General features: G+C 39.1%; 1 protein-coding gene across 4 annotated transcripts in view; it reads left to right on the forward strand.

The window, feature by feature from the left end:
* The window catches only part of ENPP2 (ectonucleotide pyrophosphatase/phosphodiesterase 2), a 124,419-nt gene that overhangs the window by 49,339 nt on the left and 49,093 nt on the right, over positions 1-25,987 (forward strand). For all 4 annotated transcript variants that reach the window (XM_011941069.1, XM_011941068.1, XM_011941070.1 and 1 more), the window contains exons 3-9: positions 4,466-4,621; positions 10,268-10,393; positions 12,515-12,575; positions 14,295-14,392; positions 14,615-14,694; positions 15,470-15,589; positions 23,956-24,011. In XM_011941069.1, the coding sequence (XP_011796459.1) occupies positions 4,466-4,621; positions 10,268-10,393; positions 12,515-12,575; positions 14,295-14,392; positions 14,615-14,694; positions 15,470-15,589; positions 23,956-24,011 (697 nt within the window). The remainder of the gene's footprint in view (positions 1-4,465; positions 4,622-10,267; positions 10,394-12,514; positions 12,576-14,294; positions 14,393-14,614; positions 14,695-15,469; positions 15,590-23,955; positions 24,012-25,987) is intronic.

Here is a 25,987-nt window from a genome sequence, read left to right on the forward strand (position 1 = left end):
GAACAAAGGACTAAGGGATGAGCAGAATGTTCAGATATATGGCTTGGGTGAGCCTAGAAATGACATTTAACATTATTCTCCTTCTGCTTCTTGCTTTTTCTTGATTTTAAACACCTTAGGCTGGGTGTAGGGAGAAGGACAGGGAACGTGGACACTCCAAGTATACTGACGTGATTTTTATCAACTACATGAATGTATTATCACCCCAAAACTATGTACCTCTATTATTCATCCATAAAAAATGATTAAAAAAAGAATATAAAGGTGGATTGCAGAACTCCTAGGAAAACAGTTGGGACTAGAGCTTGTCATGAAAGAAGATGGCTGGGATGGAAGAGACCCTGGAGAGGCAGAGTGAATATTCCACTCTATTGTTCTATTTTATTTATTTGTTAATTTAATCATTTTATTTATTTATTTTTTTGTACAGTCAACTCATCAAGATTGTCTTTTCCATTGCACACAGGAGTGTCTGGCATTACTGAGGTGTCACCATATGCTCACTCTATTTAAAAGAGATAGGCCGGGCGCGGTGGCTCACGCCTGTAGTCCCAGCACTTTGGGACGCTGAGGCGGGCGGATCACGAGGTCGGGAGATAGAGACCATCCTGGCTAACATGGTGAAACCCTGTCTCTACTAAAAATACAAAAAATTAGCTGTCTCTACTAAAAATACAAAAATTGCTGGGTGTGGTGGTGAGTGCCTGTAATCCCAGCTACTCAGGAGGCTGAGGAAGGAGAATCCTTTGAACCTGGGAGGCAGAGGTTACAGTGAGCTGAGATTGCGCCATTGCACTCCAGCCTGGGCAACAAGAGCAAAACTCCGTCTCAAAAAAAAAAAAAAAAAAAGGAATGAAAGACATAGGGAAGAGATGATTATGATGAAGGAAAGCAAGGCGCGTGGTTGCAGGACAATTTCAAATGCATACAGGAACACTGCACATCAGTAAACAAATTGCCTTTAGATCTCTTTGAAGTATCTCAGCTATCAGCACAGCTAAGCTTATTTATTTAAGCTTATTTATTTAAGCAGCTCGTGGGAATGAATTCTACTGAAAATTTACTAGATAGATGTTGAAATGAGTCTATCTAAGCAGTATCCTTAAGGAATATTCTATTGTAAGTACTTTCCTTATATTTATTTTTACTGTAGGACTTTCTCTATTTTTTTTCATTTTTTTTTTTTCTTTTTACTTCTCAACCCCTCCTGCCTCCATGGTTTCTTATGGTTCAGCATGCACTGTTGATAGGTTGGTCAAAGACAATAGAAAAATGTGGTTTATGGACCTCTGCATTGGAAATGAATATTATTTTCTAAACTGAGCTGGTATGGTTTGTATGTCTTTCAACATCCTGGGAGCAACCATGCAAAAATGTTTCACATCTCATGGTCTGGTCAATCTGTTTGCTTTAGTTGAACTGATCTGATGCCTTAAAGGCTGGGATTGGATGCCTCTGACTTTAATGAGGACAAAGGACAAAGAATGTTCAGATAAACGGCTTGGGCGAACCCAGAAGTGATATTTAACATCTGTTCTCCTCCTGTTCTTGCTTTTTCTTAATTTTAAATGTACAACATATGATTATAAAAAATGAAAAATTCATAAGCATGTAAATAAGAAAATAAAATTATAAATCACATGTCAATAATATTTATTAGGATATTTACATATATGGTATATATTTTATACATATATACACATGCCCACACACACATATATGGTATATATTTTGTACATATATACACATATCTAGACACATATCTATTATATGATACATATTTTGTACATATATACATACCCACACACATATATGGCATGTATTTCATACATATGTACATATACCCACACAGACATATATTATACAGTGTATATTTTGTACATAAATATACGTACCCACACACACATATATTGTATGGTATGTATATATAATGAGAGAGAAGGAAAGAGAAGGTAAGTAAGCAAACAAAAGACCAGGCAACTACATGTGAATTTGTAGAATATTAGAAATTTCAAACAACAAGAAGGCAAAAATCTTCTTCCTCTCTTTCTCATTTTCCCTAAATGTAATTCTGTAAGCTGTTTCTTACAGAAGGAAAAAGTGTATTCACACCTGCATTTTAAAAATGTGATACAAACTTGGACATTTTCTCCCTCCTTCTGCCCCACTCTGTCACTCACTCGTCTCTAGTTCTGGCTCTGTTTTTAGTTCTATCTTCATTTCTATCCTTATTGCCCCGTTTATCTCTATTTTTAAACACAAAGTCTAATATATAGCACTTTACCCTGTATTGATTCTTTAAACAACTTATTTTTATATCTTTTGTAGATCTTTCCATATTAGCCTATACAGATCTGACTCATTCTTTTTAAGGGGTGTGCAATAGCCCACTTACGGATATAGTGATTCATTCTTTCTTGATGGGAAAACAACTTTGGTTGATTTCAGCATCTCTACCTGTAACAAAAGGACTGCAATGAACAATGGACATTTTTTTGTACATATAGCTTGGCAAACTTTTGCAAATATGTGTAAATGGTAAATTTCTAGTAATAGAATTTCTGGGTGAAACATTTATAAGCATTTTAAAATATTGATAGGTCTTTCTAAATTATGTTCTACTTTACAAAAATTTTAATTCCTAGAAACATTTATGAGACTGTTTAGATTTTCCATTTATCAGAAATTGTTTTGTATATTGAGATGAGACTAACTTAATTATTTCTAGTCCCTACTTACTGATGGGGCCCCATCCACAACATTAATCTACATATTTTCTTTTCTTTTTTTTTTTGAGATGGAGTCTCGCTCTGTCGCCTGGGCTGGAGTGCAGTGGCCGGATCTCAGCTCACTGCAAGCTCCGCCTCCCAGGTTCACGCCATTCTCCTGCCTCAGCCTCCCGAGTAGCTGGGACTACAGGCGCCCGCCACCTCGCCCGGCTAGTTTTTTTGTATTTTTTAGTAGAGACGGGGTTTCACCGGGTTAACCAGGATGGTCTCGATGTCCTGACCTCGTGATCCGCCCGTCTTGGCCTCCCAAAGTGGTGGGATTACAGGCTTGAACCACCGCGCCCGGCCAATCTACTTATTTTCTAGTATCAAACTGCTTTGATTATTTAACTTCAGAATATACTTTGCTATCTAGTCTTTATCAAATTACTTTTCCATATTTGATTTTTAAATAAGCGTTTAATATTCTTTCAAGTTTCATGAACTCTCAATATTTTTGGCTGTGATTGCATTGAGTCTTCAGGTCTGTTTGGGAAGAATTAGTATTTTTATAATATTGATTTTTTACCTTTAAGGTAGTATGTCTTTCATTTTAATTAGATCATATATATATATATGTGTGTGTGTGTGTGTATGTGTGTGATCTTGGCTCACTGCACCCTCTGCCTCACAGGTTTGGGCAATTCTCCTCCCTTAGCCTCCTGAGTAACTGGTATTACAGGCACCTGCTACCACACCGGGCTAATTTTTGTATTTTTAGTAGAGACCAGGTTTTACTGTTTTGACCAGGCTGGTCTCGAACTCCTGGCGTCAGATGGTCCACCAACCTCAGCCTCCCAAAGTGCTGGGATTACAGGCATGAGGCACCTTGCCCCACTTTAATTAGATCTTAAAATTTTTTTTTTGGTAGAGTTTTCTTATGTTCTTCATGTAGGTTCTACATACATATGATTAAATTTATACCAAATAAAATACCTAGCTATTTTATCATTTAGGCAGTACTAAGAATGAAACTTCCATTTAATTTTGAAACTATATTGTGTGCATATTACAAATTTGTGAAATTTTTATCTCACTGAATTATTTTTTCCCCAAATTTTAGTTGATTCTTTTGATTTTTACATACACTTATATCATGTGAAAATATTGATGGAAGATTTTTTTGAGAAGCCAAGATTGTAGAGCTTGTATTTGTAAAACACCAGCTGAAACTGTAAAAGTCTTCTATTTCAATCTCATATATTTGGTCTGTTCTTGGAACATTTGAGCTGAATTTTCCTTGCAAAACGTTTTGGATTTTTAAATAGGGACATGCTCTCTTGTTTCTAAGGATATAGATCAAGGTATGTTCTCTGTGGTCATTGTTAACACCCATGGGGCACTAACCATCACAGATTTGCAGTAATAATAATTATAAATAGTAATTGAACCAATCACCAACACTTGTTACTCTTTCTATATGTCTGACATGCGGTTAAGTGTTTTACATGGATTGATTCATTTAATTCTTATTTCAACATAGAGTTACTTTTATGAGTCCCCCACTTTACAGATGAGGAAATCGTAGAACAAGGAAGTTGGGCAGCCTGCCCAGGGTACGTGGGTAGCAAGTAATGGAGCCAGTCTTCTCCTCCAGTGTCCACTGCAGCATCACACCACACAGCTTCCCAGTGCCGCCTCTCCGTGGTGACACAACCACTCTCCAATCCATTGTCTTTGCCTCTTGTTCTTTGCAGTGCTATCGGACTCCCCCTGGACTAACATCTCCGGATCTTGCAAGGGCAGGTGCTTTGAACTTCAAGAAGCTGGACCTCCTGATTGTCGCTGTGACAACTTGTGTAAGAGCTACACCAGTTGCTGCCATGACTTTGATGAGCTCTGTTTGAAGACAGGTATGTAACTAATGAGTCCTCTCTTCCTTCAAGTAGACGGTTTAAAGACTGCCTGCTATTGTATGCATCCTGGAGTGGCCACCCTGCTTTGGTCTATCCAAATGGTGGATTTTAGTTTCGTTTGTTGAATGATCATTGGTTGTATGAAGCGCATACCATGTGCCAATGACCATTGTTTCCACACAAGATCCAGCAGAGGGAGGTTCTTTGCAGCTGCAGTCATGATGTACTGGCTTTGGAAATGTTTTTTTTTTTTGTTTTCATTTTTGTGTCTTCACCTTCTTCCTTTCTATCTCTTGCTGTCAATTCCCACATTCACTGCCAGGGCGTGTGAGCTCAAATTGTGTATGTTCTTTTTTATTATTTATTTATTAAGAGACAGCATCTCACTGTGTTGGTCAGGTTAGTCTTGAACTCCTGGCTTCAAGCAATCTTCCCACCTTGGCCTCCCAAAGTGCTAGGATTATAGGAATGAGCCACTGTGCCCAGCCTAACTGTGTACATTCTTTTCTTGTTTTTTTTTTTTTTTTGAGACAGAGTCTCGCTCTGTCACCCAGGCTGGAATACAGTGGCTGGTCTCAGCTCACTGCAAGCTCCACCTCCCAGGTTTATGTCATTCTCCTGCCTCAGCCTCCCGAGTAGCTGGGACTACAGGCGCCCGCCACCATGCCCGGCTAATTTTCTGTATTTTTAGTAGAGATGGGGTTTCACTATGTTAGCCAGGACGGTCTTCATCTCCTGACCTCGTGATCCTCCCACCTTGGCCTCCCAAAGTGCTGGGGTTACAGGCATGGGCCACCGCGCCTGGCCTGTGTATATTCTTTAAAAAAAATTTTTTTTTCTTGCTTAGCCAGCTTCTAGCATTTGTTTTACTTCATCTTATTGTATAGTACCTGTTAGTCTGCCTGTCATTCCCTACTGTCTGTGCAAACGGAAAATTGTTATGGAATTCTGTTTGGAGTTTCACGCTCTGGGAAGCTCTAAAATCTTCCTCCACACTTTTTGTGACTTTCTTTACATTTCTTTTGTACTGGAACAGTTATTAGGATATACAGGCTTCTGTGTGAATGCACAGAAGTTGAGAAAAACACCTCTGGGGACTTCTGCCATCCCACCTACTAGGTTTTCAAAGCCCAGTATTTCAGATAGGATTTTTTAGATATCTTGTAAGCTATCCACCATGCTTCTGGACAACACCATATTCAAACTATCTGAGAAAGACAACAGTCAATCCTGTTCTTGACATCACCAGAAGCAGTTTCCACAGTTTCCTTGGCCAGATATTTCTTGTTTTTGGACTTTTATGCTTAGACAATTCTTTCGAAGACCTAACTCTTACTATCATTGCTGTTAGCTTGATCTTTCAAATGTTATCATTAGAAACAGATATTACTGTGTTTTGCTTAAGTGGTAACTCTTGATTTATATGAAATCCAACATAAACTTCCTTGCTAGTTCTAGTTGGGTTTCCTCCTGCGATCCTGCAGTAAGAACAGCTTCATTAGGCTGTTTTTTGCAGAATACATTTTCCAACCATTTAACCACTTTTTTGGAGGTTGCTTTCCTTTGGAACTTCTCCCAGTTTCTTTTAGTTGTGGGTCTGCAAACTAAATTGCTGGGACTGTTGTAAGCTGAATGTATAGATGGAACAGATGTTCCAGCAGAGATTTTTGGCTCTAAAACATTATTTCAAGCCAGCAATCTGTGTTTGCTTGGCACTAAGGAATTTACTAATGTTTAATGTTTCCTCCTTACCTTGAATATCTTGTCTGTGGCATGTAAGATCAAACTTCTGGATTCCTGGTCTTAGAGTTCTTTGCATAATGTAATGAATCCCTGACTCTAGCTTAGCTCTCTTTTGAATATAGTTCATGCCTTTGTTCCTCAATTTATTAAGGATGGGATACAATAATATCTTATAGTCCATTTCCCTGTGTACAAAGATAACATATCCTGAATGTGAAGGAATCAAATATCAAATAATAATAAAAGGATGAAGAGAAAAACAAAAGTCCCTGAGATTCTCCTTTGCTGAGGGAGCACTGCCTAGAAACAACCACAGTGTTTCAGTGAAACTTTGATAACTCTGTGTGTGTGTTTTCAGTATGTATCTATGTGTGTATGTATATTTTTCCAACTGTATGTATATATATGCATGTGTGGGAAAGTATCTGTATTAATACATCTTTATACACATCATCATTTTGAACGGCTACATAGTATTCCATTGAACTGTTGCAACCTAATTCATTGAGTAATTAAATGAATATTTCCCCGAGTTTTGCTATTATGAATGGTGTATCAATGAATATAATTTATGCATATTCATACTTTTGCCTATTTTCCTTAAGATAAATTTTTGGAAGTGGGATTTTGGGGTCAAAGTATATATGCATTTTTAAAATTTAAATATACATTACAGAATTATACTTCTGAAAGTTTATGTTTCTACCAAATGACACAAGGGCCTTTCATCACTTCCTTTTCAGCATTGAATACTCTTATTTTTTAAAATATTTTTAAAATAATCTGGTAGGTGACCTCCTCCTTATTTTCCAATAAGGTTAAATATTTTTTATGTTTAATACCATGTTTGAAAATTACACAGATGACTGACTTGCCCTTTGTGTATAGTTCACTTTAAGCTCTGGAATTATTTTTTATTTCATTCGTACATAATAGTTCCTCAATAAACATAGCTTATTAATAATGATATTCTTTTGTAAGTGATGTAGACATGATTTTCTTATGGAATTAGGATTGCAATAAAAGTTTGTTGGTGGATAGAATCACCTTGAATTGAAAAAAACCCACAATATCTCTAGTCAAAGCAACCTTAGAAAATTGCTCATCATTTGGGAAGGGCAGGTCATGGGAAAAGCAATTCTAAGCACTTAATCTGCTCGAGAAGAGAAGGGAATGGAAACGGGATATTGAAAAATCAGAATGACTGGGCATGGTGGCTCACATCTGTAATCTCAGCACTTTGGGAGGCTGAAGGAGGCGGACCACTTGATGTCAGGAGTTTGAGACCAGCCTGGCCAACATGATGAAACCCCATCTCTACCAAAAATGCAAAAATTACCCAGGCATGGTGGGAGGCTCCTGTAATCCCAGTTTCTTGGGAGGCTGAGTCAGGAGAACCACTTGAACCTGAAAGGTAGAGGTTGCAGTGAATTGAGATTGCACCACTGCACTCCAGCCTGGGTAACAGAGTGAGACTCTGTCTCAACAAAACAATACAACAAAAAATATCAGAGAACAGAATCAGGATGCAAAAGTAATTCTAAAAGAGTAAAAATTAAATAGAAGTTGCATAGTTTTCTGGCTAATGATTGACCAAAAGGGGCAGGGGTAGCACTTATGCCGAACAACTAATATCTCTTTTTTTTTTTTTCTTTTGAGACAGAGTCTCCCTGTCACCCAGGCTCGAGTGCAATGGTGCGGTCTTGGCTCACTGCGACCTCTGCCTCTCGGGTTCAAGCGATTCTCCTGTCTCAGCCTCCTGAGTAGCTGGTATTACAGGCATGTGCCACCACGCCTGGCTAATTTTTTTGTATCTTTAGTAGAGATGGGGTTTCACCATGTTGGCTAGGCTGGTCTCAAACTCCTGACCTCATGATCCGCCCGCCTTGGCCTCCCAAAGTGTTGGGATTACAGGCATGAGCCATTGCGCCTGGTCCATAATATCTCTTTATTAATGTATTCACCTAACAATAGTTTCTCTTGGTAGAATATTACTAAGAGGCAGGATTGCTTTCAAAATCATTCCTTTCCACTTATGACATATTTTAAGAGATAAAGACCTGAAGTGTTCATGTGTGTTTTAGCTCAGTGACACCTTTCTTGACCATTCTATTTCCTGGAGTAGCACCCTGTTTTCACCCTGTCTTTCTCTATCAGTGCCACCTGTTACTTCCTTTGCAACACTTGGCACAAGCTGAAATGATCTTGCTTACTTGTTTACTTGCCTATGATCTGTCTTTTCCAATGGGAGTGTAAGCTCCATGAAGACAGACCTAGTCTCTCCTGTTCTTTATGACATCCTAGCACTGAGAACATGGAAAATATGGTATAAGAGTCAACGAGTAAATTAATTAACTGTGAAAGTTCTCAATACAGTAGTTCTGAATTTAAAGAGTTATATTTTATCTCCATAGTCATTTCCAGCTCAATTTAATACATATTCATTGAACACCTAGCAGGTGCCAGGCACAGTCTCCCGGGTTTACAGTCTGCCACTGGAAATAGAAGAGCGAAGAGAGAGGTGTTACTTTTCCTGCCATGGAGCTTACACTCTAGCAGATGAAAAAGTCAGAAAACAGCACTCCTTTTAAAATGGAAAGGTTAGGCCGGGCGCGGTGGCTCAAGCCTGTAATCCCAGCACTTTGGGAGGCCGAGACAGGTGGATCACGAGGTCAGGAGATCGAGACCATCCTGGCTAACACGGTGAAACCCCGTCTCTACTAAAAAATACAAAAAACTAGCCAGGCGAGGTGGCGGGCGCCTGTAGTCCCAGCTACTCGGGAGGCTGAGGCAGGAGAATGGCGTGAACCCGGGAGGCGGAGCTTGCAGTGAGCTGAGATCTGGCCACTGCACTCCAGTCTGGGCGACAGAGCGAGACTCCGTCTCAAAAAAAAAAAAAAAAAAAGGAAAGGTTGTTTTTCTGAATATAAGAATTAAGCAGTGAGCCCTCAATCAGAGGGAAATCTGTAACCCATTTACTTGGCTTGTTGAAAGTAGGAACTCTGACCTGTCTTTGTAGGTAGGACCACACTTGGTCAGTGGTTAGAATCTTGAGCAAATATCGTAATGCCCCCTTTATACTCTTCACATCTTATTTAGGACTTTAACCTCCAGGTGCAGATAGAAACCATGTAGTTGTCCTGTGATTTGTGTTTGAATCACACTGATTAAGGCTAAGCACAGCTACTTTAGGCTGGGCACGGTGGCTCATGCCTGTAATCCTAGCACATTGGGAGGCCAAGGCAGGAGGATCACCTGAGGTCAGGAGTTTGAGGCCAGCCTGGCCAACATGGTGAAACCCCATTTCTATTAAAAATACAAAAATTAGCTAGGCATGGTGGCATACATTTGTAATCCCGGCTACTCAGGAGGCTGAGGCGGGATAATCGCTTGAACCAGGGAGGCGGAGGTTACAGTGAGCTGAGATTGCGCCATGGCACTCCAGACTGGGCAAGAGAGCAAGACTCTGTCAAAAAGAAATACATACATAAAATAAAAATAAAGCTAAGCATATCCACTTCAGAAAGTGAAAGAGCCAAACTGTAGAGGCTGTCCCTACAATAATAGGTAGCCCTATCACAAACTTTCGATGCCATAAATGTGTTGAATCCTTTAGGACAATTGGAGAACGGTAGGGATATTTGCTTGTCTTTCAGGGCCCCATTTTTCCAAAGGAACCCAATTGCATCGTGATGTTGTTCTCTGGTTTGAAAACTTAGAAATTCATCTTATCTGTAAGTTCTCCAAATGTCATCTGGGCCTCAAGCCAACTCAAATTTCACAAGCAGAGTAAATGATGTGAGATTTTAGCTCTCTTCATTGGAAATCCTGTAAGCAATTGTGGCTTCTTTCATTTGGTTAGTGTGCAGCAGTGAAAATGTTTTATTGGGATGATTTTAGCCCGTGGCTGGGAGTGTACTAAGGACAGATGTGGAGAAGTCAGAAATGAAGAAAATGCCTGTCACTGCTCGGAGGACTGCTTGGCCAGGGGGGACTGCTGTACCAATTACCAAGTGGTTTGCAAAGGTACGTGTTTCTTTGGATTGGCCTGAGCTTTAAAAGAATAAAAACTGGAGGTGCTCCAGGAGATCCTGGATGCTAGGAATAGACCACACTGGATATGAGTTTGGGGGGAAGGAATGAATTGTCCTTTTTAATTTCTCATGCTTCTTCATTAGTTTTGCTACACTGCATTTCACTGATCTGAAGTAAAAAGGAAAGAAACTAGAATTTCTTAATTAGACAGAACCATAATAATGAAGAGATTTCTAAATTTCCTGTCTCGGTTTTAGGTCAAGTTTTCTAGAAGCAGAGTCTGAGACAGGGATTTGGTACATGCAGTTTATTGAGGAAATGGATATACTGCAGGAAAACCATGTCAGAGGAAAGGGAAACAGGATAGGGAAGTAGGAGTGTGGAGAGGCAAGTGAGGACGTGCTCTCGGTTAGCCTCACTTCCCTCTACTGCTTGCTCTGAAAAGTAAATCCAAGTCGCTACTCTTGAGGCAAGGGGCCAGGGCTTTTTCATCCATTGGATGTAAGCTGTTCACCAAGGCATTGGCAACGGCCCAGGGATGGGAGTACTTGCTGGTAAGGGGGATGAGGGGACCGGCATTTCCTGTTATACCCCAAAGCCATATATGCATGAGTGTTGGCTTTGTCTGGTTGTTTGTGGAATATGATGCTTTTATTCCAATAATTAACAATAGTCAATGGACTACAGAAAATATAAAAGATGCACTTACTCTCTTTAATGGGTTTAAGTTGCCATGCAACCCACTTATAGAAGTTGATGGGAAGATCCAAGAATCTTTGTCTATTGTTCGTAAGTCACTTTTTAAATTTCTAAATCAAGTCCTTTTCATTATCTCTGATGTGGAACTTTTAAGAAGAAGTTCATTAAAAGATTTCAGGAAAAAAATCAAGTCAGTTCTGCAATATGTAAGGTGTTTAGCTGTGGCAAGAGGGTATTATATTAATATATTTGAAGAATTTCCCCATACAAACAAGTATTGTATTGTTAATTTCCCCTACCCAATAATTATGCTTTTATTTTGAAGCATAACATTGGTTGAGAATTTATTTCCCTTTCCTTTTTAATTTTCCTCTGCAGTAAGTGTACCAGGAAGCCACAAAGGCTATTAGAAATAATTTTTTTTTTTTAAAAGAAGCCGTTGGTATTATTGATCATTGAATCATTAAGCATTGGCTTTTACTGGTTTAAAATTCTAGTTTCAGTACTTTTGTGAGGCCCACATGTGTGCTCTGGGTTACTATATGTGTACTAAATATTCTTTATTTTAAGGAGTATAGTAGTTACCCCATTGTCCAGTAGTTAGAGTCTTATTGACCAGAGAAGATTTCCAGTTCTCTTCACATGGGAGCAATTTCTCCAATGTGTTGGTTATGAATTTTACTTCTATTCAGGACATGTAACTTTTGTTTGTCTTAAAATAATTTAAGGCAAATTCTTTTTGATAATTTTTATTTTTTTCAAAGGAAAGCGTATTTTTTATCTGAGGCCTTTTCTGTTCTCTATTCTTGATAGTGGTAACTCAGGAAAGACAGGTTTATGCTCTTAGATCTTGGTGGAATACAAAAAATGAAATTCAGCATTTTTTTTCCTTTCTAAATTCAAGGGCTGTATGCAGATTTATTGGCAAATAATCTTTCTATTGTAATCTTCCATTTATTATCTCTGTAGATTCTAAACTTTTTTTTCTTTTTCTTTTTTTTTTTTTTTGCATCTAAAGGGAAGTTTTGCCATGCTTTCTATGTCTTTGAGATCTCCAGTGGTGGAGAAAAGAATGTTCCATCTAATGACCAAACAGTTTATTTCTGGAGGGATACAAACATGAAATTTTGTTCACTGACGCCACTGGTTTTTTTAATCTACAAGCCATTTAGACTCGGAAGGCTCAAATAAACACCTCACCACTTGCGGTTATTAAATCTTAGCTTTCCCATCATGTATGGGTGTACTTTATAAGCCAAACCAGAAATTAGATTTTTTTTCAGAATTTTTTTTTTTTTTGGTGATATCCCATAAAGAAAGTATCAAACAGGACACAGATCCCAGAATTGCGAGCTTCAAGGCATGGCATTTGTAATTAGATTCAACAATACATTTACCCATTTTTCCTTATAGGAGAGTCCCATTGGGTTGATGATGACTGTGAGGAAATAAAAGCTCCAGAATGCCCGGCAGGGTAAGTGTATTTTATGACTATTTTGAAGTTTTATGTATTAGCTGATAAACTCTCACAGGAAATGAAAAGTGTTTAGAAACAATGTGAAGCTGAAATCCTCTTATACAGGCAAACTTATGAGTACTTAGGAGGAATTCATCAGTAGAAAGGTTGAAGGTACATCTTGAAATGGTGACAGTTTTCTTTCCCCCAGTTTTCTCCAATCATCTCTGCACATACTGGGGTCTGAACATCCCCTATATTCCACCTCAGCTGAAGATTTTACAAAGTGCATCTGAATATTCTGGCTAAGACTTTTTTCAGTATTGTTTTTTCTGGAGTTCTTGTTTTGCCTATTTTGAGGGGGAGTGGGGAATGAAAGAGGAAGTCTAGAGAACCTTTAAAACTATGTTATCCAATAAGTAATTATTACTTTTTGATTACACACCTGTAATCCGAGCACTTTGGGAGGCCGAGGTGGGCAGATCACTTGAGGTCAGGAGTTTGAGACCAGCCTGGCCAACATGGCAACACCCCGTCAACACCCCGTCAACACCCTGGCCAACATGGCAACACCCCGTTCTACTAAAAAAAAAAAAAAAAAAAAAAATTAGCCAGGCGTGGTGGAGTGCATTTGTAATTCCAGCTACTTGGGAGACAGAGGCATGAGAATTACTTGAACCCAGGAGGTGGAGGTTGCAGTGAGCCAAGATAGTGCCACTGGACTCCAGCCTGGATGAAAGAGACCCCCTCTCAAAAAGAGAAGTCATCCAAGACAGTGGGACATCTGGCTTCCGAATGGGAACCTTTATAGCACCAATGACCAAAGAGAGAATTAAATATGGGTGATGTTGAAAAAGGCAAGAAAATTTTTATTCAGAAGTGTGCCCAGTTTCACACTGTTGAAAAGGGAGGCAAACACATGGCTGGGTCAAATCTCTGTGGTCTCTTTGCAGGGAAGATAGATCAGGCCATTGGATTCTCTTATACAGAGGCCCATAAGAACAAAAGCATCACCTGGGGAGAGAATACACTCATGGAGTATTTAGAGAATCCCAAGAAGCACATCCCTGGCATAAAAATGATCTTCACAGACATGAAGAACAAGGCAGAAAGGGCAGCCTTGATAGTTCATCTCAAAAAAAGCTACCAATGAATAATAACAGGTCACTGTGTTATTTGTTACAAAACAGAAATGTTTCATGACTTTTTAATTTGTACCATAACTTCACAGATCTCATACATAAGAATTCAGATAATGAATGACTGGCGGAATATTTTTGTTGGGCAGTCTTGATGTAACCACGACTGGCTTGTGGTTAAATGGTTAAATGAATATGTTCGGTTTTTAAATTTAATTTTATTTTTCTGAGATGGAGTTTCACTCTTGTTGCCCAGGCTGGAGTGCAATGGTGCGATCTCAGCTCACTGCAACATCTGTCTCCCCTGTTCAAGTGATTCTCCTGCTTCAGCATCCCAAGTAGCTGGGATTACAGGTGCCCGCCACCACGCCCAGCTAAGTTTTGTATTTGTAGTAGTGACGGGGCCGGTCTCAAACTCTTGAACTCAGGTGATCAGCCCGCCTCGGCCTCTCAAAGTGCTGGGATTGTAGGTGTAAGCCACTGCACCCGGCCGAAATTTTTTCTTGGAAATGATTGCTCCCATTATTGAGAATCGCTAGGCGTAATGGCAACTCTGTGGCAATCATGTTTCTAAAAGCTGAATGTGTTGCTGTTGAAGGTTTGTTCGCCCTCCATTAATCATCTTCTCTGTGGACGGCTTCCGTGCATCATACATGAAGAAAGGCAGCAAAGTCATGCCTAATATTGAAAAACTAAGTAAGTAATTTCCATACTCTGTGTTCTCATCTGTAATCCAGGATCTCCACAGTAACCAGTGGGCTGTGGGCTTTGAGATCTATGAGCGCGTAGTTTTAAATGTGTTTTATTATTTGAAATACAAAAGTGAAGGCAACACCTGTCTGAGTGTTTATAAAATGGATTTTCTATAAGCAATTCTTGTTGGTTCTCTTGTTCTAATATTTGCAATTCTCTTTCCAGGGTCTTGTGGCACACATTCGCCCTACATGAGGCCGGTGTACCCAACTAAAACCTTTCCTAACTTATACACTTTGGCCACTGTAAGTATTTCTTGAAATGATATATGTTCAAAGGGCTGATTTCATCCTGGAATGACTTTAAAGGGAAGACTTTACTTTTAAAATGTGTTCCTTAGTGTTCAAAGAAAATCTTTCTGTTTTCCATCTTATCTGGGTCGTTTATTCACAGCAAATGCCTTTTACAACTTTGTGGGCAATTGAACTTCATTCCAACTTTAAAGCTGAAACCTTTTTTCAGGTGCAGTTCTGTTTGAACATATACATTAAACTTCTCTCGAATACCAGAGGGTCTATTGTTTATTTTCTGAATTTGCAAATAAAAATGTTGACTTCAGGGCTATGTTTTAGTTTTCAGGTACTTCAAATTCTATCACTCGTTCTTTAAAACATAATTTATTTATCTTTTTTTAAATTGATTTGGGGAGGAATAGAATTTAGAAAGAAGGAAAAGTGTATTTAGAAATAGAAGCTTCTTTGGAGGCACATGTATACATTCCAAACTAAAGGTTAGTTTATAATAATGAAAATTATGGTCATCTTATTAAATTATAGCAGTAAAAAACCCCAATATTAAATTTCTTATCATATCAAGTTTCTCAGATGGCTTATAATTTGTCCCGTAGATATTATTCACGTTTGCTCAAACAGATACACAGTGAAGGTTATATATGTCTTACATAATTTTGGAAATTAAGTATTTCTATAAAACCTTCTATGCTAAGAAAATTTATACTAGAACTAATGTATGTGGATTATTGTATTGTTATTTTAACAATAAATTTGCTTTTACAAAAAGGGGCTGTATCCAGAATCACATGGAATTGTTGGCAATTCAATGTATGATCCTGTATTTGATGCCACTTTTCATCTGCGAGGGCGAGAGAAATTTAATCATAGATGGTGGGGAGGTCAACCGGTAAGTTTTGCATTTAGTGTGTGTGTGTGTGTGTGTGTGTGTTTGTGTGTTCATGTACTGAAACATTTCATCCCCAAATTTGTTAGATGTGGAAAAAAATGCATATAATTTCCTCATACTTGGCAATGTTTCCATCTTTTGATATTTTAATATACATATAAACATGAAATATGTGTAATATGCATTATATATGTATATATGTATCTGGATATATGTGTATATATTGTATATTTATATATGTATACATAGAAATGTGCACATAGAATATACGTGTGTGTATACATATGTGTGTGTGTCTCTGTGTGTATATACACGTGCATGTGTGTGAGGCTATGATTATAAAAGTGTGAGATGATGAATATCTTCCCTAGGATTATGGTGGTGACAATGGCGATGAGGTGAATTTCAGAACCATTTTGACAAAGAATAGATCTCATTGATTTCCCAGATTTAGGGGTATAATGAAAAAGAGAAGTGCATGACTATGCCTTCCCCAGTATGTTAGCCCTGATGCTGTAATAACAGAAACAGGGAAACTTGCTGAAAAAAGGGAACTCACTGAAATCCACAGTAAATTCATGAATTTTTTTATTTAATCTATTTTTTAAAAATCGTGGAAGTTAAATACAAAAAGCAGAATCCTACCTTGATACTGAAATAGCAAATTAATACTTTGAAAAGAAATCACCCTGTTTACTTCAGATCAAATGACTGGGCAGAAAATAAAAAGGGTTGTAGGTGGCTTTCTACCTAATGTTTTTCCTGTGACCGTGTGTATGGTTACGCAACTTGCTTTGGTCAGACATGAGCAAAGCAGCATAAAGCCACAGTTGTTGAATGTGCAGAGCTGGGCTGAAGTGTACAAGCTTCTGGCCAGAAAGATCAGAATCACCTAGGAACATATCCCAGGGCACACAGGCAATCAGAAGCATGTAGAAGGAAGATGGTAAGTGGTCCCATCTCATGCCAATTCTGATTGGAGACAGTGGCGTCCTGGAGCACTGGTTAGAGAAGACGGCTGGGAGAACTTTGTGCACTCAACCGTGGCATGACTGGTGGGCAGTGTCTGCACACATCCGTGTATCCACCATGCCTCAACGATCTCGTACCTGGAAATGTTTGCTGCAATTTATGGACAAAATAAGTACTACAAATAGAAATTTTTTCTTAAGGTATCTCACTTTAAGAAAAGGTCATTTGTGATCAAAATATTTATATTGCATAATAGGTAAATCAGTATGCAAGGATAAATATGAGCTTTTTATTAAAAAAATAAACACTGGAAGACTTCTTGTACATCTGCAGAACAGTTTCTTTATAATAGATGTTCTGATTCTGCTGTCTTTATTCAGGCTGGACTCCCAGAAGTCCAGAATGGCCTAGGGTGTGATCATAGTGAAATTTGTGGACAGGGTGGATTTTTCAAAGTTTATGATAGGGGAATATTTTATGAGTAAACAAAATGATTGAAATTAGAGCTCCATTGAGCTTTCACTAATGGGTCTTTTATATTAATTTGATCATAGAAGCAAACTTACCTGAAGAACCTGAACGGATTAGAGATAAATAGTAATTTTATCAAATTGGACCACCTTACATCAACTGTTGACATAAGGTTTGCCCTGGGTTAGGATGACTCAGAAGAAGACGAGGCCACATATTCATTAACTTCTGCAAAAGCAGAGCAGAGGAAATGCTGTTAACCTGCCAATGAAGTGAAGTCTCTGTTTCAACTCTGTTTACCTGTTTCCTCACTAACTCCCAAAGTTGACGCGTCTGACCAAGTTTAGTACTCTCCTCATGCTGACCAAGATTTGTGGTGAAATTGACTTGTGTTTCTGTCATCTTGGGCAAGATGGCCACCGGAAGAATTCCTAGGAGGGGCCGGGCACGGTGGCTCATGCTTGTAATCCCAGCACTTTGGGAGGCCGAGGCGGGTGGATCACGAGGTCAGGAGTTTGAGACCAACCTGGCCAACATAGTGTAACCCCATCTCTACTAAAAATACAAAAAATTAGCCAGGTGTGGTGGTGGACGCCTGTAATCTTAGCTACTCGGGAGGCTGAGGCAGGAAAATTGCTTGAACTGGGAGGTGGAGGTTGCAGTGAGTTGAGATTGCACCATTGCACTCCAGCCCGGGAGACAGTGCGAGACTCCATCTCCCAAGGCAGGTGGATCACAAGGTCAGGAGATCGAGACCACCCTGGCTAACATGGTGAAACCCCATCTCTACTAAAAATCCCAAAAAATTTAGCCGGGTGAGGTGGTGGGCGCCTGTGGTCCCAGCTACCCGGGAGGCTGAGGCAGGAGAATGGCGTGAACCTGGGAGGTGGAGCTTGCAGTGAGCCGAGATCACGCCACTGCACTCCAGCCTGGGGGACTGAGCAAGACTCCGTCTCAGAAAAAAAAAAAAAAAAAGGAATTCCCAGGAGCATAGTAACTACAATTTAAAAGCACATTTTATTGAAATTTGGCATATTGGAAAAACATATAGACAAAGTATTTTTGTTTTCTATTATACAGTAGGGTGACTATAGCAAATAACAATGTAGAAGATTTTAAATGTTGTCACTGAAAAGAAATGATAAACGTTTAAAGTTATGGGTATGGTAATTACCCTGATTTGATCATTATACAATGTACACATACATTGAAACATCACACTGTATCCCATAAATATGCGCAATTATTATATATCAGTTATAAATACAAAGTAATTAATTAAAAAGAAACTTTAGTCAAAGTATAAGAATATAAGCAACTAAAAGTACTATAAGGAAAATAATTAATGAATATTCTATAAGCATGTATAACCATCCTCTCAGAGGCTTCTATATTTTAAAATCACCAGTGAAAAAATATTTATAAAAGTCTTATAAAATTTTATACATATAAGAGAAAATATTTATACAAATCTTAGACTGATAATTAAATTAAACTCAATTTATTTTTACTGAGGGACTAAACCATGCAAGACATTTAGCCAAATGGCATAGGGGTCAGATTACATGGTGAATAAGAGCCACTTCTTGTCCTAGCATAAACTCTAGTAGATGGGATGAGGCATTTGTACAATGGCCATTTGAAAATTTGAATCTCACCAGGCATCTTCCAAAAATAATTTAATTTAATCTTTTATAATTTAATTTAATCTTTTTTTTTTAGCCTTGATATAGCCAATTAAACAAAGTTTAGTCTGCTTTTAATTTGCTAATACTCAGCATGCATTTATTAGAAGCAGTCATCTGCTGTAGGACCCTACATTTCTCATACGTAGTTTAATGCAGTTCCTTAAGTGGCTTGGTTTCTTTGGAAATTCTCTCTGCTACGGTCCTGCAATTTCTAATACAAAGATATTTCCATGGGGTTGTTCCCTGTTCAGTTTAAATCTGGATTCTCAGCAGTGGGAGGAATGAATGGGATTCCTAGGAGTTGACTAAATGTGGAGATTTGAGAAACAAGTCTAATACTCCATCATGATCCAAGTCCTCTGAAGTCAGCATTTCTGGAGTAAGATGTTTTTAAGGAAGCAGATTGTTATTTTTTTTAATGTATTATTATTATTTTTAACGAGACAAGGTCTCAGTATAGTTACCCAGGCTGGAGTGCGGTGGCATGATTTTGGCTCACTGCAGTCTCAGCCTCCCGGGCTCAAGCAACTCTCCCACCTCAGCCTCCTGAGCAGCTGGGACTATAGGCTCACACTGCCACACCTGGCTAATTTTTGTATCTTTGGTAGAGACAGCATTTCGCCTTGTTGCCCAGGATTGTCTCCAACTTCTGAGCTCAAGCGAGCTGCCTGCCTCAGCCTCCCAATGTCTTGGGATTACAGGCGTGATCCCAACTGCAACTGTCCAGCAGATGCATTCTTATTACTTAAGTTGCTTGACCTCTAGAGTTGCTCTCTGTCAGTGTCGGTGATACAATGAGTTGGAACAGAAACCATTTTAGTAAATGACTGCAGTGTAAAAATGCAAGAAATGTGTGTTTAAGACAGAGACAGCAAGGAGAAGAAGAATGACACAGAATAGGGGTGACTTTCCAGGCCAAAAGGGATTGACTTGATGGAAAGTACAAGTCATTGCTAACCTCTTTTTATCTGCTTTATTGTCCTGATAAAGGGACAACATTTCTTTTCAGGAACATTTAACCTATTCTTTATTCTGTTGTTTCTTTTCCATATACTACTGTAGACCTGCAGTTTTTTTCTCCTTGTACTGTATCCTAATGTCCCTAGTTAGGGCGAGATCTGCTTACCTGGTGCCTTTGCTTACCAGCCTCTTATTTTTCTTCCAAATTGCAGCTGAAGTGTCTGTGCCCAGGAGGCCTTCCTTCCCTCAGCATTTCCAGCTCTGACTAAGCAAAGTGACTCTCCTTTGGGCTTTTATATTTTTTCTGTCATAAATTTGACAACCTCTTTTTATTTTTATTTTTTTGAGACAGTTTTGCTCTGTCGCCGAGGCTGGAGGGCAGTGGCACAGTCTCGGTTCACAGCAACCTCCGCCTCCCGGGTTCAAGTGATTCTCATACCTCAACCTCCTGAATAGCTGGGATTACAGGCGCATGCCATCATGCCTAGATACATTTTTTGGTGTTTTTAGTAGAGATGGGGTTTCACTATGTCAGCCAGGCTAGCCACAGGTCTGCTTTACCCTGTGGGTCCCATGCAGATAGGGACTTGGTGTATTTCTGTTCTGAAGACCCAATCCAGAGCTTGGCTCTGCTGTTGTGTTTTGGATGGAACTGTTCTTTGCTTCCTTCAGGGGCATGTTTTGCCTGTGCTTCCCCTAGGGTAGGTGGCCTTAAGGACAGCACTCCATCTCAGCCTCAGCAGCTCCTGGCCACATGCCAACAGCTTCCTCACTCACCTCCTTCTGGCCCTAATCACGTGGAAAGCAGCTGCATCGGGCCCCAGTCTCTTCTGCTGCCTCCCCCAACCCTCACATCCTTAATGTGTTCTGATTCTCAGCAATTGATCTGCTGAAGCAAGTGCCCCACCGATCCCCTGGTCTCCTAGAATTCTGTTTATCCTAGCTCAATGCTTTTGAATGCAAAGTAATGATTTCCCTTCGAGGAACTGCTGGAAAGACTACACTAGTAGTTTATGTTTTTTGAAAAAATGTTTTTGGCTAGTATTTTTCTTTTTCCAAGCTTCTCCTTTTCTCCCAAAGCTACATGCTGAATTTGAGAAAGTGTTGAATTTCATATTTAACCCACTTGGTTCCTGTAGAGGAAGCTTTTTTGATTCCTGATAAATAGCATATCACAAGATACAATATCATTCCCGTTTGTCCCCTTTTCACAAAGCAGCATCTAGGACACAAATGTCGAAAGCTGGGCCTCCAGATAAAGGAAAGCAATGCAGGGAGTTTTGGGATTAGAGGAAGAAGTGTTTACTTAAGCTTATTTTTTTAGCTGTGATTATTATTATTATTATTTTTTAAAGACAGAATCTTGCTCTGTCATCCAGGCTGGAGTGCAGTGGTACGATCTCAGCTCACTACAACCTCTGCCTCCCAGGTTTAAGCGATTCTCCTGCCTCAGTCTCCTGAGTAGCTGGGATTACAGGTGCCCATCACAAGGCCTGGCTGATTTTTGTATCTTTAGTAGAGACAGGTTTCACCATGTTGGCCAGGCTGGTCTCAAACTCCTGACCTCAGGCGATCTGCCCTCCTCCGCCTCCCAGAGTGCTGAGATTATAGGCATGAGGCACTGCACCTGGCCTGATTTTTTTTTTTTTAAACCACCCTCTGAAGAAGTTTATATTGCATTCAAATTCGAGAAACTTTAACACTTATATCTCTGAATTAACAAGGAACTGGGAAGCTTCTCTCTCTCTGTCTCTCTCTTTTTTATAATCTTATCGGCTTGTATTCACTTTTCTTTTCTGGACCAGTATTTTAGTGCCTTTTTTTTTTCTCCCCTTGGGAAGAAAATGTGCTTTTCATTTTAAGTATGTTATCTTTTTTGTTCACTTTTTATACTTTTCTGATCATGCTCTCAATTTTCTTTTTGAAAATGTGGTCAACCTGACTTTTACCAGGAATTAGGCAGAATTTTTCTGCTTTTTGATTTTTTTTTAGAAATACAAATTTTACCTTTAAATTGCCTCCATGGTTTACACTGTATGCTTCTAAGACACACTGCTTTTTAAAATTGGTTAGTTTTTTTTTCTGATTACAAATAAGTTGATTGTCACTGTAAAATTGTTGGAAAATACAGAAAAATATAAAGAACAAATGATCTTAATTTTGCCATCATAATAATTTTAACATACCCTGTCATTTTCACTCTGAATGCTCCTTCCTTTTGACACTATTAAGACCTCTTCAGTGATCTTTTTTCCCTGAGGATCACTGAGTTAAATTAACTCTCAGAGCTTCCTGTCGCCCTGATAATGCCACCATCAGCATGTATTCTACAGTATAATATTTGAAAGTACAGGGTCATTATTTGACAAATTTATATTAAACAATTGTTTTCCTTTAGGAAACTCCATATTAATCTTAAATTTCATAGATGCCAAGTATTGCCTAGTACAATCTCCTTGGAAATAGCAAGGCAGTACATCTAGGAAGTTGTTTGGATATTGAATGTGCTAAGATTGTGTATGTGCAATTAAAATAAGTATGAAAATAGATCCCTTAATATAAGGAACTGGCCTCTTTGGGAACCGGCATGGTTTTACAGTGTGTCCAGCACTTCATTTGAGTTCATCTTCTTGCTGGTGGAGGTGCTGGAACAAGAATGAATGAAAGTCCAGGACACATTCTGAACCCTGGTTGGGCTGGGGTTCCTGAAGGATGCCAGAATTTGTCTTTAAAGTAGAAAGAGGTTTGGACTAAATGGAGTGAAGGGCTCTCAGAGCAATCTGAGATTCTTACGTCTCCGAACATCCCAGGGAACCAAAAGTCTGGCCAAGAAGGTCTGGTCCCTCAGAGCCATATGAATGGAATGAGACCCCTATCTCTCCCAGGCTGATGAAATTCACCAGCAGCTCAGAACCCACAGACTGAAGAGTGCTCTGTATGTTCTCCTGCCCCGTCCCTCATTTGCCAGCTACAGTAGCTGTGAGTTTGGGGCTGAGGATTTCTAGAGGCTCCAAGGGGTCTGGAACCCTTTTCAAGCTTTCCCAGGGCAGGTATCCCAGATGATTTTGAAACAATGGCTAAGCTCCTGGATGTTCTCCACCTCCCAGTTTCCCATTTCCTCAAAACATAAGTTGTCACTCTTTAAGGATACTCTCAAAGGCTGGAGACAATGAAACCAGAAAAGGGGCTGGCTATAGTTCCCAGATCATTTTTGTTTTGGTTTGAGGCAAACCACAGTTCTCTCTCTTATTTGCTTCCATTCTCTTTCCTTAAGTGAGGGGGTTTCTTCTCATAGACTTCTGTTCAGTGGGACACTTGCCATCTTAGACTGTTTTTAATGTTACTAGAATAACTGGATTATTTATTTCCATTATTGCATAACAATAAAGATGGAAATTTATCGAGTGCTTGCCAGATGTTAAGACACTGGTTTAAGGACTTTAAATGTATTAACTCGTTAAAGCTTAGAATAATCCTATGTGCTAGATAATATTATTTACATTGTAAAGGAAACAGAAACACAAAGATATTAAGTAACTTGCCAAAGGACTACATGGCTGGTAAGTGACAGAAACAAGGCTTAAAATCCAAGCTGTCTGGTTGCAGAGCCCAGGTTCTAAACTCCTATATCTTATGCCTCCCCAATAGCACACGGTGTAAAGAATATTTTAAAAACCTTAATGAAGTGCTTGGTTCACTTAACTTATTCTAGGAACTCTCCTCTAAGATAACATTTACTAAAAGGCTAGGTAAAAGATATAGGAAAAATCAAAATTAAAAATTAGCCTTCTTCCCCCTTCTCATTCATTTAGTTTAAACTAAAACAAGACAATCAGGGTTCCAAAATTCTGACATCTGGGTGCCAAACTGGGGCACTCCTTCTTGAGTCTTTCAATAGTAAAGGAAACATATGGCTCACTCTTGGGTTCTTTGATGAGCAGAATTCTGCTGCATCAGTTCATTGTTCAAAACGATGATCAGAAAAGACAAGTACAGAAGAGAGAGGCTTTTGAGATAAAATAAGAGTTTTAAAAATATGTCACTAGAATCATAGCAGGAGCTTTTGAGAGCTTTTGCAGAGAATATATTCAATAATGTTTGTGGAAATAATGATTCTGACTTCCAGATGTGAAAATAAGTGGTTGCAAATAATGGGCAATTTATGTTGGGGTGTGAGTAGAGTATAAGATATCTGATCTAATGTGTTTTAAAAACTTTTTCTTTTTTGACCAAAACTCAGAACACATTTTAAGCCGCTTATATTTTCCTCATTAGCTATGGATTACAGCCACCAAGCAAGGGGTGAAAGCTGGAACATTCTTTTGGTCTGTGTAAGTTACCTTTATTTTGTCAATGTTTATAAAATGACAGCTGTGATTCAATTTATAAAACATCAATTTAGTTTTTATTTTGTTTCAGTTAAATGTGAAAATATAGAATTTTTGAATATTTACTAATTCAAAATGATCTTCCAGGTGTTTTATTTTTTCCTGAGGTCCTCTCTCTGTGCCTCATCCTACCTTCTCTTTCTCCTCCAGCTCTCCTTTTTTCCATCCTGTCTCTCTCTCTCTCTCTTTTTTTGAGACAGAGTCTTGCCCTGCTGCCCAGGCTGGAGTGCAGTGGCGTGATTTCGGCTCATTGCAACCTCGGCCTCCCAGGTTCAAACGAGTCTCCCCTCAGCCTCCTGAGTAACTGGAATTACAGGCGCCTGCTACCACTCCCAGCTAATTTTTTGTATCTTTAGTAGAGACAGGGTTTCACTATGTTGGCCAGGCTGGTCTCAAACTCCTGACCTCATGATCCGCCCGCCTCTGTCTCCCAAAGTGCAGGAATTATAGGCATGAGCCACCGTGCCCGGCCCCATCCTCTCCTAACAGAATGTAAGTAGGATGGTCTCTCCTCCTTCTGGATGTCCTTTAGATTTTTCTATCCCTGTCTGTAGGTTTTTGGTAACTTGCCATCTAGGACATGTATATTTCTCTTAGACTGTTTATGGCAGTGGCTTTCCTTATCATTTTCTATAAATATATGAGAACATATTTTATTTATTTTGGTTCACAACTTAAAAAAATCTAGATGATCTCAGGCCTCTGGGGAGCCGATGGAGTGGTCTGGAGATTGAAAGTTCCAGACAGGAGACCAAGGGGAAGCCTCTATTTTCACTTCATTTTCCCACTGAACTCCAGGGTTTTTCTAATAAGAAAATGGGGCTCCTTCCCATCGCTAAAGAAGAGATGGGGGATTAAGGAGTTAATGTTCCTAAGATTTAAGATGAATCTTACCTAATAAAAGTACCAACATGTTGATGATTTTTAAGGTTCCTTAGTAAGAAAAGGAATCTGTTTCAACTTTCACGGGGATTTTGTTCCCACTGAGATGTTCTTTCCATCTTTTTTTTTTTTTAAACCACCTAAAGCTGTTTCCATATTTGCCTCTATGCCTAACAAAAATCTGACTATTCTATAATAGCAGTGTGCTGAGAGCCATCGCAGGCTCAAATTAATCCAGAACGGTACTGTCTATATTCTCTAAAATCAGAAATAAAAGTAGCTTTTTCAGATTTGAAGGGCTAAACTGAAATCGGATTTGGTGATTTGAATCTAGCACAGAGTGTCTCATTAAAAGATTTCTTTCTTTTTTTTTTTTTTAAAGAGGTTTCTGAGTTGAAAAGTGAGTGTAGGTAGGTTAGAAATGATACTGCTTAATATAAACAGCATGTTGATTTACCAATGTTATCCTATGCCTGACATTTCTTTAACTCTTGACTGTCATAGATGCTTATAGAAGTAATTTCTTCTGCTCTGTAACATATTTGCCTGGCAGAATGGAGAGTAGCCAACAACATAATTAATACTGAGTCCCCACCTTTGCCCCCCTGAAACTGCTGCAAAGCCTCATTGAAAAGGCCTAGTGTTCTGGTTTTGAATGGCAATTTTCTCCACCCATTTGAAACCACTTATAAGAAGGTGGCTTTTGTATGCTCCAAAGATGTCTGTAGCTTTCATTTGCTTCTCAGACTATTATTTTATCTCTGTATTCTGAAAGTGACTTGGATTTATTTTTTTCCCTTTTTTTTTTTGTAGCATTTTACAACTTTAAAAAATAAGATCAGGCCGGGCGCGGTGGCTCAAGCCTGTAATCCCAGCACTTTGGGAGGCCGAGACAGGTGGATCACGAGGTCCCGAGATCGAGACCATCCTGGCTAACACGGTGAAACCCCGTCTCTACTAAAAAATACAAAAAACTAGCTGGGCGACGTGGCAGGCGCCTGTAGTCCCAGCTACTCAGGAGGCTGAGGCAGGAGAAT

This window comes from Colobus angolensis, unplaced genomic scaffold, assembly GCF_000951035.1.
Source record: "Colobus angolensis palliatus isolate OR3802 unplaced genomic scaffold, Cang.pa_1.0 Scaffold198, whole genome shotgun sequence".
In the NCBI taxonomy this organism is placed as follows: Eukaryota; Metazoa; Chordata; class Mammalia; order Primates; family Cercopithecidae; genus Colobus; species Colobus angolensis.